The sequence below is a fragment of the Pogoniulus pusillus genome, chromosome 13 (genome assembly GCF_015220805.1).
Source record: "Pogoniulus pusillus isolate bPogPus1 chromosome 13, bPogPus1.pri, whole genome shotgun sequence".
NCBI lineage: Eukaryota > Metazoa > Chordata > Aves > Piciformes > Lybiidae > Pogoniulus > Pogoniulus pusillus.
The window spans coordinates 21,952,092-21,963,684 of record NC_087276.1 but is presented as its reverse complement, the minus strand read 5'-3'; the positions used below and the strand labels follow the sequence as shown (position 1 = coordinate 21,963,684).

At 51.0% G+C, this 11,593-nt stretch overlaps 1 protein-coding gene across 1 annotated transcript; it reads right to left on the bottom strand.

The window, feature by feature from the left end:
* Positions 1-229: 229 nt before the first annotated feature.
* Positions 230-8,286, bottom strand: NOXO1 (NADPH oxidase organizer 1). Its single transcript, XM_064152695.1, has 8 exons — positions 8,200-8,286; positions 6,779-6,859; positions 6,612-6,675; positions 5,796-5,976; positions 5,367-5,560; positions 4,289-4,402; positions 3,932-4,049; positions 230-2,915 (listed from the first exon to the last, which is right to left on the bottom strand). Exons 1-8 carry the CDS (start codon positions 8,263-8,265, stop codon positions 2,261-2,263), a joined length of 1,473 nt encoding a protein of 490 aa, XP_064008765.1. The 5' UTR covers positions 8,266-8,286; the 3' UTR covers positions 230-2,260.
* Positions 8,287-11,593: the final 3,307 nt, after the last annotated feature.

Below are 11,593 nucleotides of genomic sequence, written 5' to 3'. Positions count from 1 at the left end.
TGGTGACTCCACCACCTCCCTGGGCAGCCCCTTCCAATGCCAATCACTCTCTCTGCCAACAACTTCCTCCTACCATCCAGCCCAGACTTCCTCCAGCACAACTTCAGACTCTCTCCCCTTGTTCTGTTGCTGCTTGCCTGGCAGAAGAGACCAACCAAATGAAGAACCTGGCTCTGGCAACTGGGGTTTTATAGGGATTTAAAGACAACTTAGAGTTGAGAGGCACTACTGACAAGGTCCTATCACATCCCAAAGCCCAGCCAGGGCCTGGTTGCTGAATACAGAATTGTTTTGAGTGGAAAAGATCCCTTCAGCTCATCAAGTCTAACCATCAACCCAACACCACTAAGGCCATTGAACCGTGCCCCAGTATTGCCCTTTCTTGAGCAAAACATAACTTGAGCCAAGCCAGGTTGGTTTCACCTGTGCCTACCACAAATGGTAACACCAGGGAGGGAGATGAAGACAATTCCAATTCTCTAGTTAGGAGGTTTTTGAACTGCAGATTCCAGTCTTGGAGATATTTCAGTGGATTTTTATTTTAAAAGACCTAAGTGTATATAAAATTCAGAACAACATCAGCACCTCCAACTTGGTGCAAAAAACCAAAGGAACAACAAATAACCTTCACAGATCTGGGAGAACAACACAAGTGAGCAAGCCAGAGAAAAGTTTTCCCAGAAGTACTTCTCCTAACTCAATTCTGCAACTGAGTTGAGGGTAAGGGTTGCTGTGAGCTTTATCAGACCTCCTTCCAGGGAGCTGTTTTGCTACTGAAAAGGAGCTCTGCCCCTTTTTGCCCCCATAATTATGAGCTGTGCTACAACTGCTCTTGTTTCTGTACCTACACTGACATGCTGGTAGGGAATGGTCAGAGCTCAGAGCTTGTGCTACAACTGCTCTTGTTTCTGTACCTACACTGACATGCTGGTAGGGAATGGTCAGAGCTCAGAGCTTGTGCTACAACTGCTCTTGTTTCTGTACCTACACTGACATGCTGGTAGGGAATGGTCAGAGCTGAGAGCTTGTGCTACAGCTGCTCTTGTTTCTGTACCTACACTGGCATCCTGGTAGGGAATGGTCAGAGCTGAGAGCTTGTGCTACAGCTGCTCTTGTTTCTGTACCTACACTGGCATCCTGGTAGGGAATGGTCAGAGCTGAGAGCTTGTGCTACAGCTGCTCTTGTTTCTGTACCTACACTGACATGCTGGTAGGGAATGGTCAGAGCTGAGAGCTTGTGCTACAGCTGCTCTTGTTTCTGTACCTACACTGACATCCTGGTAGGGAATGGTCAGAGCTGAGAGCTTCTAGCCTTAGTTCCTTGGTTCTCCCAGCAGATGTGGTCATCAAAAACATCATCTGGCCTAACATCAACTGGATCTAACTTTAAAACAGAAGCTTCACCATCTCCCTCCCTAAGAAATGCTACAAAATTAAAGAGTTTACAAAAATCTATGAAATAAGGGGTTCAGATACATGACCTTGGCATGGGATCCTAGAATAGGTGGAGTTGGAAGGCATCTTGATCATCTAGTTCCAACCCCTCTGCCATGTGAAGAGGACACATTGCACTAGAGTGGGCCCTGTCCAGCCCCATCCTTCCCCATCCCCCACTGTAGCTCTGGATTTGGGGGTGCTTCTGCCCCTCTGTCCAGGATGTGGGGAGCAGCATGAGGACAAGCACAAGGAACCAGTTCTTTACCAGGAGAGCAGTGGACCACTGGAACAGATTGGCCAGGGAGGTGGTTGGGGCACCATCCCTGGAGCTATTGAAGATGAGGCTGGACATGGCTCTGGGCAACCTGATCTAGTGGAGGATGTCCCTGCTGACTGCAGAGGGAGTTGGACTGGATGGACTTTGGAGGTCCCTTCCAACCCAAACCATTCTATGATTCTATGACCTTGAAATGTTCACATCCTACACTGCAGAGCGAATAAAAACCTGCCCGAGGGAGAATTTGCTGCACCTGAAGTGACCTCTGAGTAGTGTCCCCCCCCCCCATAAGTTAAACCACTAATTCCAGTGAGACCCCTCCTGCCTCCCAGACCTCCAGGTGGAGCTGCAGCACCGAGTGGTGTTCCCCAGCACCTGCACCTTGTGCCACCAGGATGTAACCATGGCCTTGAGAAGCGACATCCCCAAGCCCTGACGCTCCCCAATGCTGCTGCCCGTGGCTCCTGCAGGGCATTGCTGAGGAGGGTGCTCGGCTCTCCATCACGGTGGAGCCTCAGGGCTGGGCCCGTGCCCACCTGAGGGGCACTAGTGCACGGTGGGAAGAGGGAGCAGAGCCTGGAGGGCTGGCCGGGGGGAGGAGGACTGCTGCAGGGCACGCTTGGTGACAGTGCTGCACTTCTGGAGGATCTCGTGGGCTGAGGGGCGCGCAGGCACCTTGGGCACGCAAGTGGCCAAGTCAGGGGCAGCGAGGGGAGAGCTCAGGTCAGCTGCAGACGACTCCACAAAGCCAGAATCGTTCCTGTCCCTGTGGGTGAGGCGTGGGGACTTGCTGCTGTGCACAGCTGAGATGTGGCCCAGGGGAGAGCTCCTGGCCTGCTCCACTTCAGGCAGAGATCTTGACAAGCTGGGCTTCCAGCTGAGGCGGTTGTCCTGCTCGCTGCTCCCAGAGCTGAGGGACAAGCTGTCCAGCTCCAGCTCTGGGGTGGAGCTGGCTCTGGGCAGAGACTTTGACCTGCCCCTTTGAGAGCTCACATCCTCTTCAGTTTGGTCAAGGGAAGAGCAAACCTGGACCCTGTGGTGTCCTGCAGCCTCACCCTGGGGCTGGGGAGCCACCGGGGAGGAGCAGAGGTTTGGGGTGGAGACATTGAGGCCACAGTTAATGACGGTCTGGAGCTTGTGGTGAGGATTCTTGTAGGGCTTAAGGCACATGCAGGGCATGTAGCCAGTGCAGCCATTGTATCTGAGGGGGAAGGATGAAAAGCAAGAGTGAGGAGAAGCCTTCCCCCAGCTCACAGCAAGGGGAAGGGGCAGAGCAGCTGGGGGAAGGAGATAAGGACTTGCCCTGGGAGCATGAATAGAATAGAATCAATCAGGTTGGAAGAGACCTCCAAGATCAACCAGTCCAACCTAGCACCCAGCCCTGTCCAGTCAACCAGACCATGGCACTAAGTGCCTCAGCCAGGCTTTGCCTGAACACCTTCAGGGATGGTGCCTCCACCACCTCCCTGGGCAGCCCATTCCAATGCCAATCACTCTCTCTGCCAACAACTTCCTACTAACATCCAGCCTAGACCTCCCCTGCCACAACTTGAGGCTGTGTCCCCTTGTTCTGTTGCTGGTTGTCTGGCAGAAGAGACCAACCCCACCTGGCTACAGCCTCCCTTCAGGTAGTTGTAGACAGCAGTGAGGTCTGCCCTGAGCCTCCTCTGCTGCAGGCTGCACACCCCCAGCTCCCTCAGCCTCTCCTCACAGGGCTGTGCTCCAGGCCCCTCACCAGCTTCATCGCCCTTCTCTAGACATGTTCCAGCACCTCAACATCTCTCTTGAATTGAGGAGCCCAGAACTGGACACAGTACTCAAGGTGTGGCCTGAACACTGCTGAGTACAGGGGCAGAATAACCTCCCTTGTCCTGCTGGCCACACTGTTCCACCTGGGCACACTGCTGGCTCATCTTCAGCTCCTCTCTCCTAGCACCCCCAGCTCTGTTTCTGCCTGGCTGCTCTCAGCCACTCTGTCCCCAGCCTCTAGTGCTGCTTGGGGTTGTTGTGGGCAAAGTGAAGAACCTTGCACTTAGCCTTGTTAAATCTCATCCCATTGGCCTGTCAAGGTCCCTCTGCAGGGCTCTCCTGCCCTGCAACAGATCCACACCTGCTCCTAACTTGATGTCATCTGCAAACTTACTGATGATAGACTCAATCCTCTGGTCCAGATTATCAATAAAGATACTTATTCTCTCTTTGGAAGAGTCTCCTCACCTGATGAGCCACCAGCCATTGTCAGACCTCCTGAGCACCTCCACCACCACGCCGCAGCCGAGCGAGAGCTCATCTGCCTTCTGCGACTCGTAGGCTCGTACCACGTAGTACAGGCTGCCTGCAGACAGAAAGGGCAGCTTGGCTGCAGCCCTGGGCCAGAGCATCTTGGCTGCAGCCCTGGGCAACAAGCAGCAGCAGGGCAGTGTCCCTGTGACTCAGCTCCTCACAGACCCTAATGGGAGAGCTGCAGCAAGAGCTGCAGGCAGGAGCCCCCAGCAATGGTTATAGGGATGGGGGCTTTTCAGAGTTCATTTCTTGAAGCAGTGTTGGTGTCCTAGGGATCAGAAGCAGACTTACCCTCCTCCTTGGAGGTCAAGGCATTCTGGATGTCCCTGTGGACATCAATCTCTTCCAAGTAGGAGGCTGGGAACCAGGCAATCTGCTTGTCTGCATTTTCCACAAGCCACCACCCTGCAGCAAACAGTAGGAAGAAAAAAAAGGCTTCTGAGAGCCTGGAAGCAGACAGAAGAGTCACAGGGAACGATTTTAGTTGGAAAAGACCTTGAAGATCAGCCAGTCCAACCAACCTCTCACTCTGCCAAGGCTGGGGCTAAACCATGGCCCTCAGCACCACATCTCTACAGCTCTGAAAACCTTCCAGGGATGGGGATCCAGCCACCTCCCTAGGCAGCCTGTTTCAGTCTTTGAGAACTGTTCTAGGGAAGAACTTTCTTGTAACATCCAACCTAAACCTCCCCTGGGGCAACTTGAGGCCATTTCCTCTTACCTTGTCATTTGTTTTTCTTAGAAGAAGAGACCAACCTGCACTTCCCTCCAGCCTCCTTTCAGGGAGTTGTAGAGAGCCAGAAGGTCTCCCCTCAGCCTCCTTTTCTCCAGGCTGAACAGCCCCAGCTCCTTCAGCTGCTTCTCACCAGCCCTGTTCTCCAAACCATTCCCCAGCTTCACTGCCCTTCTCTGGGCCCAGCTCCAGCCCCTCAATGTCCTCAATAAGGAGCCAAGACCAAACACAGGACTCAAGCTGCAGCCTCAGCAGCACCAAGCAGAGGGAGACAATCACTTTCCTGCTCCTGCTGCCCACACCATTGTTGATCCAAACAAGGATGCTGGTAACCTTCTTGGCCACCCAGGCACACACTGACATCTTCAGCTGGCTGCCAACCAACCCTCCCAAATCCTTTTCTGCTGGGCAGTTTGCAGCCACTCTGCCCCAAGCCTGGAGTATTCACAGGGCTGTTGTGACCCAGCACTTGGCAGTCCCTGGGTGGGGGCAGCTGAGCTCTAAGAGGCAGGAGAGGTGTTCTGCAGAGCAGCTGGCCCATGCTGTGCTGACACAACAGCCACCCACCCCACCTCTGATGCTCCCAACTTGCCATTTACCAAACTCCCACTCACTCTTCCTCCCTGTCCCACCTACCAGTCATGTCCTTCATTAACACTTCAACGATTTCCTTCTGGGTGACCTGGAAAGTTTTGTTCTTTGTGTCTTTGGTTTCGAAGGTTTCAATGCACCTGTAGCTCTGGGTTGCCTGGGGGGGTGTGATGGGAGGGAGCTGCTGCCAGGTCTGGTCTTTCTTTCCTCCTCCCATTTCTGAAGGCATGATCACAAGGCTGGAAAAGTGAAGATAAACATCAGCCCACTGAAAAACTCACAGGGAAGGCTGAGTTCAGTGTTGACTTGGGTTGGGGGGGGGCTAAGAAAAGCTTTGGGATCAGGAGCATTCAGCAGAGCTTCCCTGCTCTTCCACCCTTTCTTTTCTAGCCATTTCTGCTTCACCAAGGCACAAACACAAAGCAGAGCTATCTAAGATCTGGCTGTGATCTCATGTCAGATGTGGTCTCTTACCTGTCTTCAGGAAAGGAGGGATCTAGGTCTTGAGTCTGTGCCTTGAAGAAGTGAATCACCTCTTCACCCTGAGAGATCTGAGTGTCTGTTTTCAGCAGCTTCTGGGAATAAGTTTCCAGCACTTTCAGTACCTCCAGGCACCTGTTTGGCTTCCCACTCTTTCTGTGCTTCACATTTGCATCTTGAAGGTAACAAGAGCAAAGCTGATGTAAGGCTACAACAGATCTGGATGCCTTGGGAGCAGCTTCTCTTGTCTGGACACAGAGGTGCCCTTACCTACCTCCCTTCTCTGTCCAAACCCACCGTAAGAAGCCTCAACAGCAGCTCCCTCTCCCTCCCTATCATTTTTAACAGCACCTGATACAAGTCTTTCATATCTAAAATTGACCTTCATTCACTTTTAAGTGTTGCCAGCAGCTCAGGGTCAATGTTTGAAGTGTAAGATGCAATTATCTATTTAAAAACCCCTTTCTGGGTTAAGTATGTGGCAGACCCAAGCACGTTGCTGTGACCCAGCAGCACCACCCTGGGAGCAGGAATAAAGTCAGGCTCAGGGTTTATGTCATCTGCTACAGCTGTCCCAAACAGCTCTGTCATGGGAGCAGGGTCAGATTCAGAGCCTAAGTCATTTGCTACAACTATCCCCAATAGGTCTGTCATGGGAGCAAGGTCAGATTCAGAGCCTGTGTCATCTGCTGCAGCTGTCCCCAACAGCTCTGTCGTGGGAGCAAGGTCAGATTCAGAGCCTGTGTCATCTGCTGCAGCTGTCCCAAACAGCTCTGTTGTGTTAGTCCACCAGAGATGTGCTCTCCTTACCTTTAAACTTGGGGATTTTCCTGACTGAGCTGCTCTCAATGGGGAATCTTCTCTTCAGCTGCTTCTAAAGGTGAGAAGAGATCAGTGATGCTTCACAACCTTGACACAAAGCTGGGTTCCATTCCCTCCACCCTCAGAATCCTGTTTTCAGGGAGGTGTTCACTTACATGGAACTTCTTAAAGTCTTCAAATGTCCTGTAGATGAGAATGTTGTTCTGATCTGACCAGGACACAACCATCATGTAGCTCTGGGAAGAGAAAAGGGGGAAAGTGGAGGTTTTAATTACAATGATCAATATTGGATGCTTTCAAGCAATCAGCTTTGAAAGGACCTGTGGTTTGGTTCTGGATTCAGGCTGCACAACTGATATTAATTAGAGCATTAGAACTCCACAAATATTTCCTTAGTTTTAGGGCACCACAGAGATGATCGTTGTGGAAACCAGAAGAAAATTACATCACTGAAGAGAAAGGCAACAGGATCAGAGTCACTGAGTGGAAAAGATCTTTAAGATCATAGAACCATAAAATGGTTTGGGTTGGAAGGGACCTCCAAAGGTCATCCAGTCTAATCTCCCTGCCACCAGCAGGGACACCCTCCACTACAGCAGGTTACTCAGAGCCTTCTCCAGCCTCACCTTCAATAGCTCCAGGCATGGGACCTTAACTCCCTCCCTGGGCAACCTCTTGCAGTGTTCCAGCAGCCTCATGCTGCAGAACTTGTTCCTCACATCCAATCTAAATCTGCTCTGCTCTCATTCCAAACCATTGCCCTCATCCTGTCCCTGCAGGCCTTTGCAAACAGTCCCTCTGCAGCCTTCTTGGAGCCCCCTTCAGGTACTGGCAGGCTGCTCTGAGGTCTCCCTGAAGCCTTCTCTTCTCCAGGCTGAACACTGCCAGCTCCCAACTCTACATCCAAGAGAACCATTTTATTCTGACATTAAGACTGTTAAATAACAAGTCCAAGAGTCCTCTGCTAGATCACAAGACTCTAATCCCAACACTGAGGGGAAAGGAGCAAACAGACTCCTGTAAGGGTAGTGGTGATAGGACAAGGGACAACAGTTTGAATCTAGTGCAGGGGAGACTGAGATTGGCGACCAGGGAGAAATTCCCTTCCAACCCAAACCATTCTATCATTCCATGATTTCATGGGTGATTCTATGATTCCTGGATTCTGTGATTCCATGACTCAAGAGCAACTCAGTGAGCTCCAGAGTTTTCTGATTTGTTTAAGGAGAAGTTACTATTATTACAATCATGATCATCATTATAGTTATTGTTTTCATCATTATGGTTATTATCATTATTACTAACATAAAGAAGAAAAAGAAGAGAAAGAAAAAGATGAAGAAAAAGAAAAAGAAGAGAAAGAAAAAGAAGAGAAAGAAAAAGAAGAGAAAGAAAAAGAAGAGAAAGAAAAAGAAGAGAAAGAAAAGAAGGAAGATAAAAATAAGAAAAAGAAGTAAAAGAAAATGAAGAAACATAAAAGGAAGAACAATAATAATAAGAAAACTAAGAAGAAGAAAACTAAGAAGAAGAAAACTAAGAAGAGGAGGAAGGAGAAGCAGCAGCAGCATTAAAGTACCTTCTGCTTCCCACACTGCATCAAGCCTACAGCCTTCACGTCCACGGGGTACCTGCAGCAGCTCATCTTCCCCAGCCTGCTCTTTCTTCCTCCTTGAGCTGCTGGGCAGAGATGTGGCTCCTGCCAGGACTCGCAGCTCAAATAGCCTGGAGCAGGAGGCAGGGCTCAGACGTTGCAGGGCTTCCTCCTCCGCCCAGGAGCAGGAGCCTAATTTGGCAAACTACCGCATGCCTTTTCCCTACCTTGCTGCTTCTGACATGCAAATAGTCCCAGTGCAGGTGGCCAGGGCAGAGTCCAGCCAGCTGGGGAGGAAAGGAACACTCTTATCATATCGTTATTAGGATGATGCTGGTAAAGCAGCCTGGTCCCACTGTTTATCATCCCTGGGTGTTTGGGAGGTCACTGGGTCACTTGCTGCTACCTGAAGTGCAGTTAAGGGATGCTTGTGTTGGGTTTCAGGAGTTGGACCAGGATGTCTAGGGAGGTGGTGGAGTCACCATCCCTGAAGGAGTACAAGAAATGTGCAGCCATGGCACTTTGGAACACGGTTTAATGGCCATGGTGGGGTTAGACTCGATGATCACAGAACCATAGAATCACAGAATTGTCAGGATTGGAAGGGAGCTCAAGCATCATTTAGTTCCAAACCCCCCGCCAGGGATCTTAGGGGCCTTTTCCAGCTGAAACAATGCTATGAAGAGAACATATACTATATACTGCATGGAGGTGCTTGTTGGAGTTGCCTGCAGCTTGGGCTGAGATCACACTGCTTCCAAAACCTGATGAAGACTAAAGCACAAATGATGTTTTCAGCCTGATGATGGCTAAAGCACAAATGAGGCACCTTAACATGTGCTGGATAATACCAACCCCTGCTCTGTCCCACCTACTGAACAAGAAGGACACTGAGGTACTGAGGCAGGTCCAGAGAAGGGCAATGAAGCTGGTGAAGGGTCTGGAGAACAGGGCTGGTGAGGAGCAGCTGAGGGAACTGGGGTTGTTTAGTCTGGAGAAGAGGAGGCTGAGGGGAGACCTTCTGGGCTCTCTACAACTCCCTGAAAAGAGGTTGGAGCCACGTGGGGGTTGGTCTCTTCTCCCAGGGCACAAGTGATAGGACAAGAGGAAAGAGAGGAGGTTTAGTTTGGACATTAGAAGAAATTTCTTCCCTTAAAGGGTTCTCAACAACTGGAACAGGCTGCCCAGGGAGATGGTTAAATCTCCTCAGCTGCAGAGATGTGGTGCTGAGAGAAATGGTTTAGCCCCAGCCTTGGTAGGATTAGAGAATGGTTGGCCTTGATGGTCTTAAAAGTCTTTTCCAACCAAAACAGTCCTGTGATTCTGAGAAAACACTTCACACTACATGGATTTTTGGTAGCTAACCAATCTTTTCATGCTCAGAAATCAGTGGGAGATGCTGATGCCCCTGCTGCTGGAGGAAAGGATGAGCAAACACATTCCTGCAACTGAAGAAGTCCCAAAGCTTCTCAGCTGGAAGTACAGGATGGAGACTCAGCTCCCAGTGCCCTGTGCTCTGTCCATCCCCAGCCAGGGGGACCAGCAGCTCTTCCCTCAGAGCAGCTCCTGCTGCCTGGAGACAGTGCAGGAATTGGAGCCCTGGAGAGCCTGACTTTTCTCTGAACCTTTAGTGTGCCTCAGGTTCTGGCTTGGCTGATGGGCTCCGTGTGATCAAACCACCTTCTCCATCCTCCTCTTTCTTTCTTCTCTGTTGAAACCTAAATGGAATCATGATCATGATTGGAGCCCACATGCTGAGGCTCAGCCCTGCCTGCCCTTTCATTTCCCGGTGACACCTGCCCTCTCAAACCCCTCAGCAATGAACCGTGCAGGGCTCTACACTCACCAGCTTCCCCCTCAAGAACCCAAAGAAGAGGCCAAACAAAATTCTTTCTAGATGGCCAGAAAATACAATGAGCAAGACCTTGCTTTGTTTCATGAGGATGTAAGGCTGCTCCTGCACAGCAGGGAGCAGTTTGGGGCGACAAAGGCAACGATTTCCTTGCAACTGGGTCCTTTGCTGCTGGATAGAAGAGAATTAGAGGACTGTTTGGGTTGGAAAAGGCCTCTAAGATAATCCAACCATGGAACCGACACCACCATGGCCATTAGACCACGTCCCCAAGTGCCATGGCCACAGGCTTCTTGACCACCTTCAGGCATGGGGACTCCACCACCTCCTTGGGCAGCCTGTTCCAATCCCTGACCGCTCTTGCAGCCAAGATTTTTTTCCTAATACCCAACCCAAGCCTCCCCTGGCACAACCTGAGCCCATTTCCTCTTGTCCTATAACTTGTTGCCAGAGAGAAGACACCAACCCCCCCACCTCACTCCAACCTCCTTTCAGGGAGTTGTAGAGAACAATGAGGCCTCTCCTCAGCCTCCTCTTCTCCAGACTACACACCCCCAGTTCCCTCTGCTGCTCCTCACCAGACCTGTTCTGCAGACCCCTCACCAGCTTTGTTTTTCCTGTCTGCCTTTGGGAAGGGAGATTTTGACAGTAAGCACCTGAGTCCTGTGCACAGCTGTGGTGGGAAAACCCCTCTGATGGCACCTCCAGGCCACTTCCTGGCTCCTGAAGCCAGCCAGGAGCTGCCCTGCAGAGTGGCCACGCAAAGCAGCTGACTGCTCTTGACAAGCCCAGATTTGGACCCTCCATTCTGCTCTTCACCAAGGGTCCAGCAAAGGCACAGGCAGCAAAATCTACTTGGCCTGACAAGGAAGAGCCTGGAAGTCATTTCAGGCAGGCAATTTATTCTTTATCATCAGCCTTATCTAGAAGCTACCAGATTCCAAGGTGGCAAACTCCTTCATCTCACCTCCATTCAGAGGCTCCTCCTTGGCAATCAAGCCAAAGCCAAGCTCTCTAAGTGAGTGGCTTTCCGAAAGAGGTGGAACCCAAGACTCTCCACACAGCAATTGTGATTGTTTCCTCTCTCTCAGAGCAAACACAACCCACAAAAGTCTATCTGAGAGCACAAAGGTTTCAAGATATTTACCCTGGAGGGGAAACACCAAAGACAATAAAGAGCTTGAAGGAGCTGCAAGCTCTGTAGGCACAGGAGATGGCCAGAGCAAGTCTTAAGTACTGCAGGTGGTGGAGAAAGCAAGGACAGCAGGAGACAGCCTTGGGGTTGCCAATTTCTAGTTCCAAAGGCTTGGGCATGTTTTGCTGCTTTCAGGGATTCAGGCAGAAGAGGGGAGGTGGGGAACACTTGGCCAAATGGTGCAACAGGAAGGGGAAGCTCCATGGAGGCTTGGGGGTCAGCTGAGGCTGAAGAAGCAGCCATGCAGTTTGGAGAGCAGGTTTTCTGGTGGAGACTGGCTGATGGCAGAGGTCTTGGGTAGAGCAAAGTAGGAGAAAGAGGACTCAAAGCTC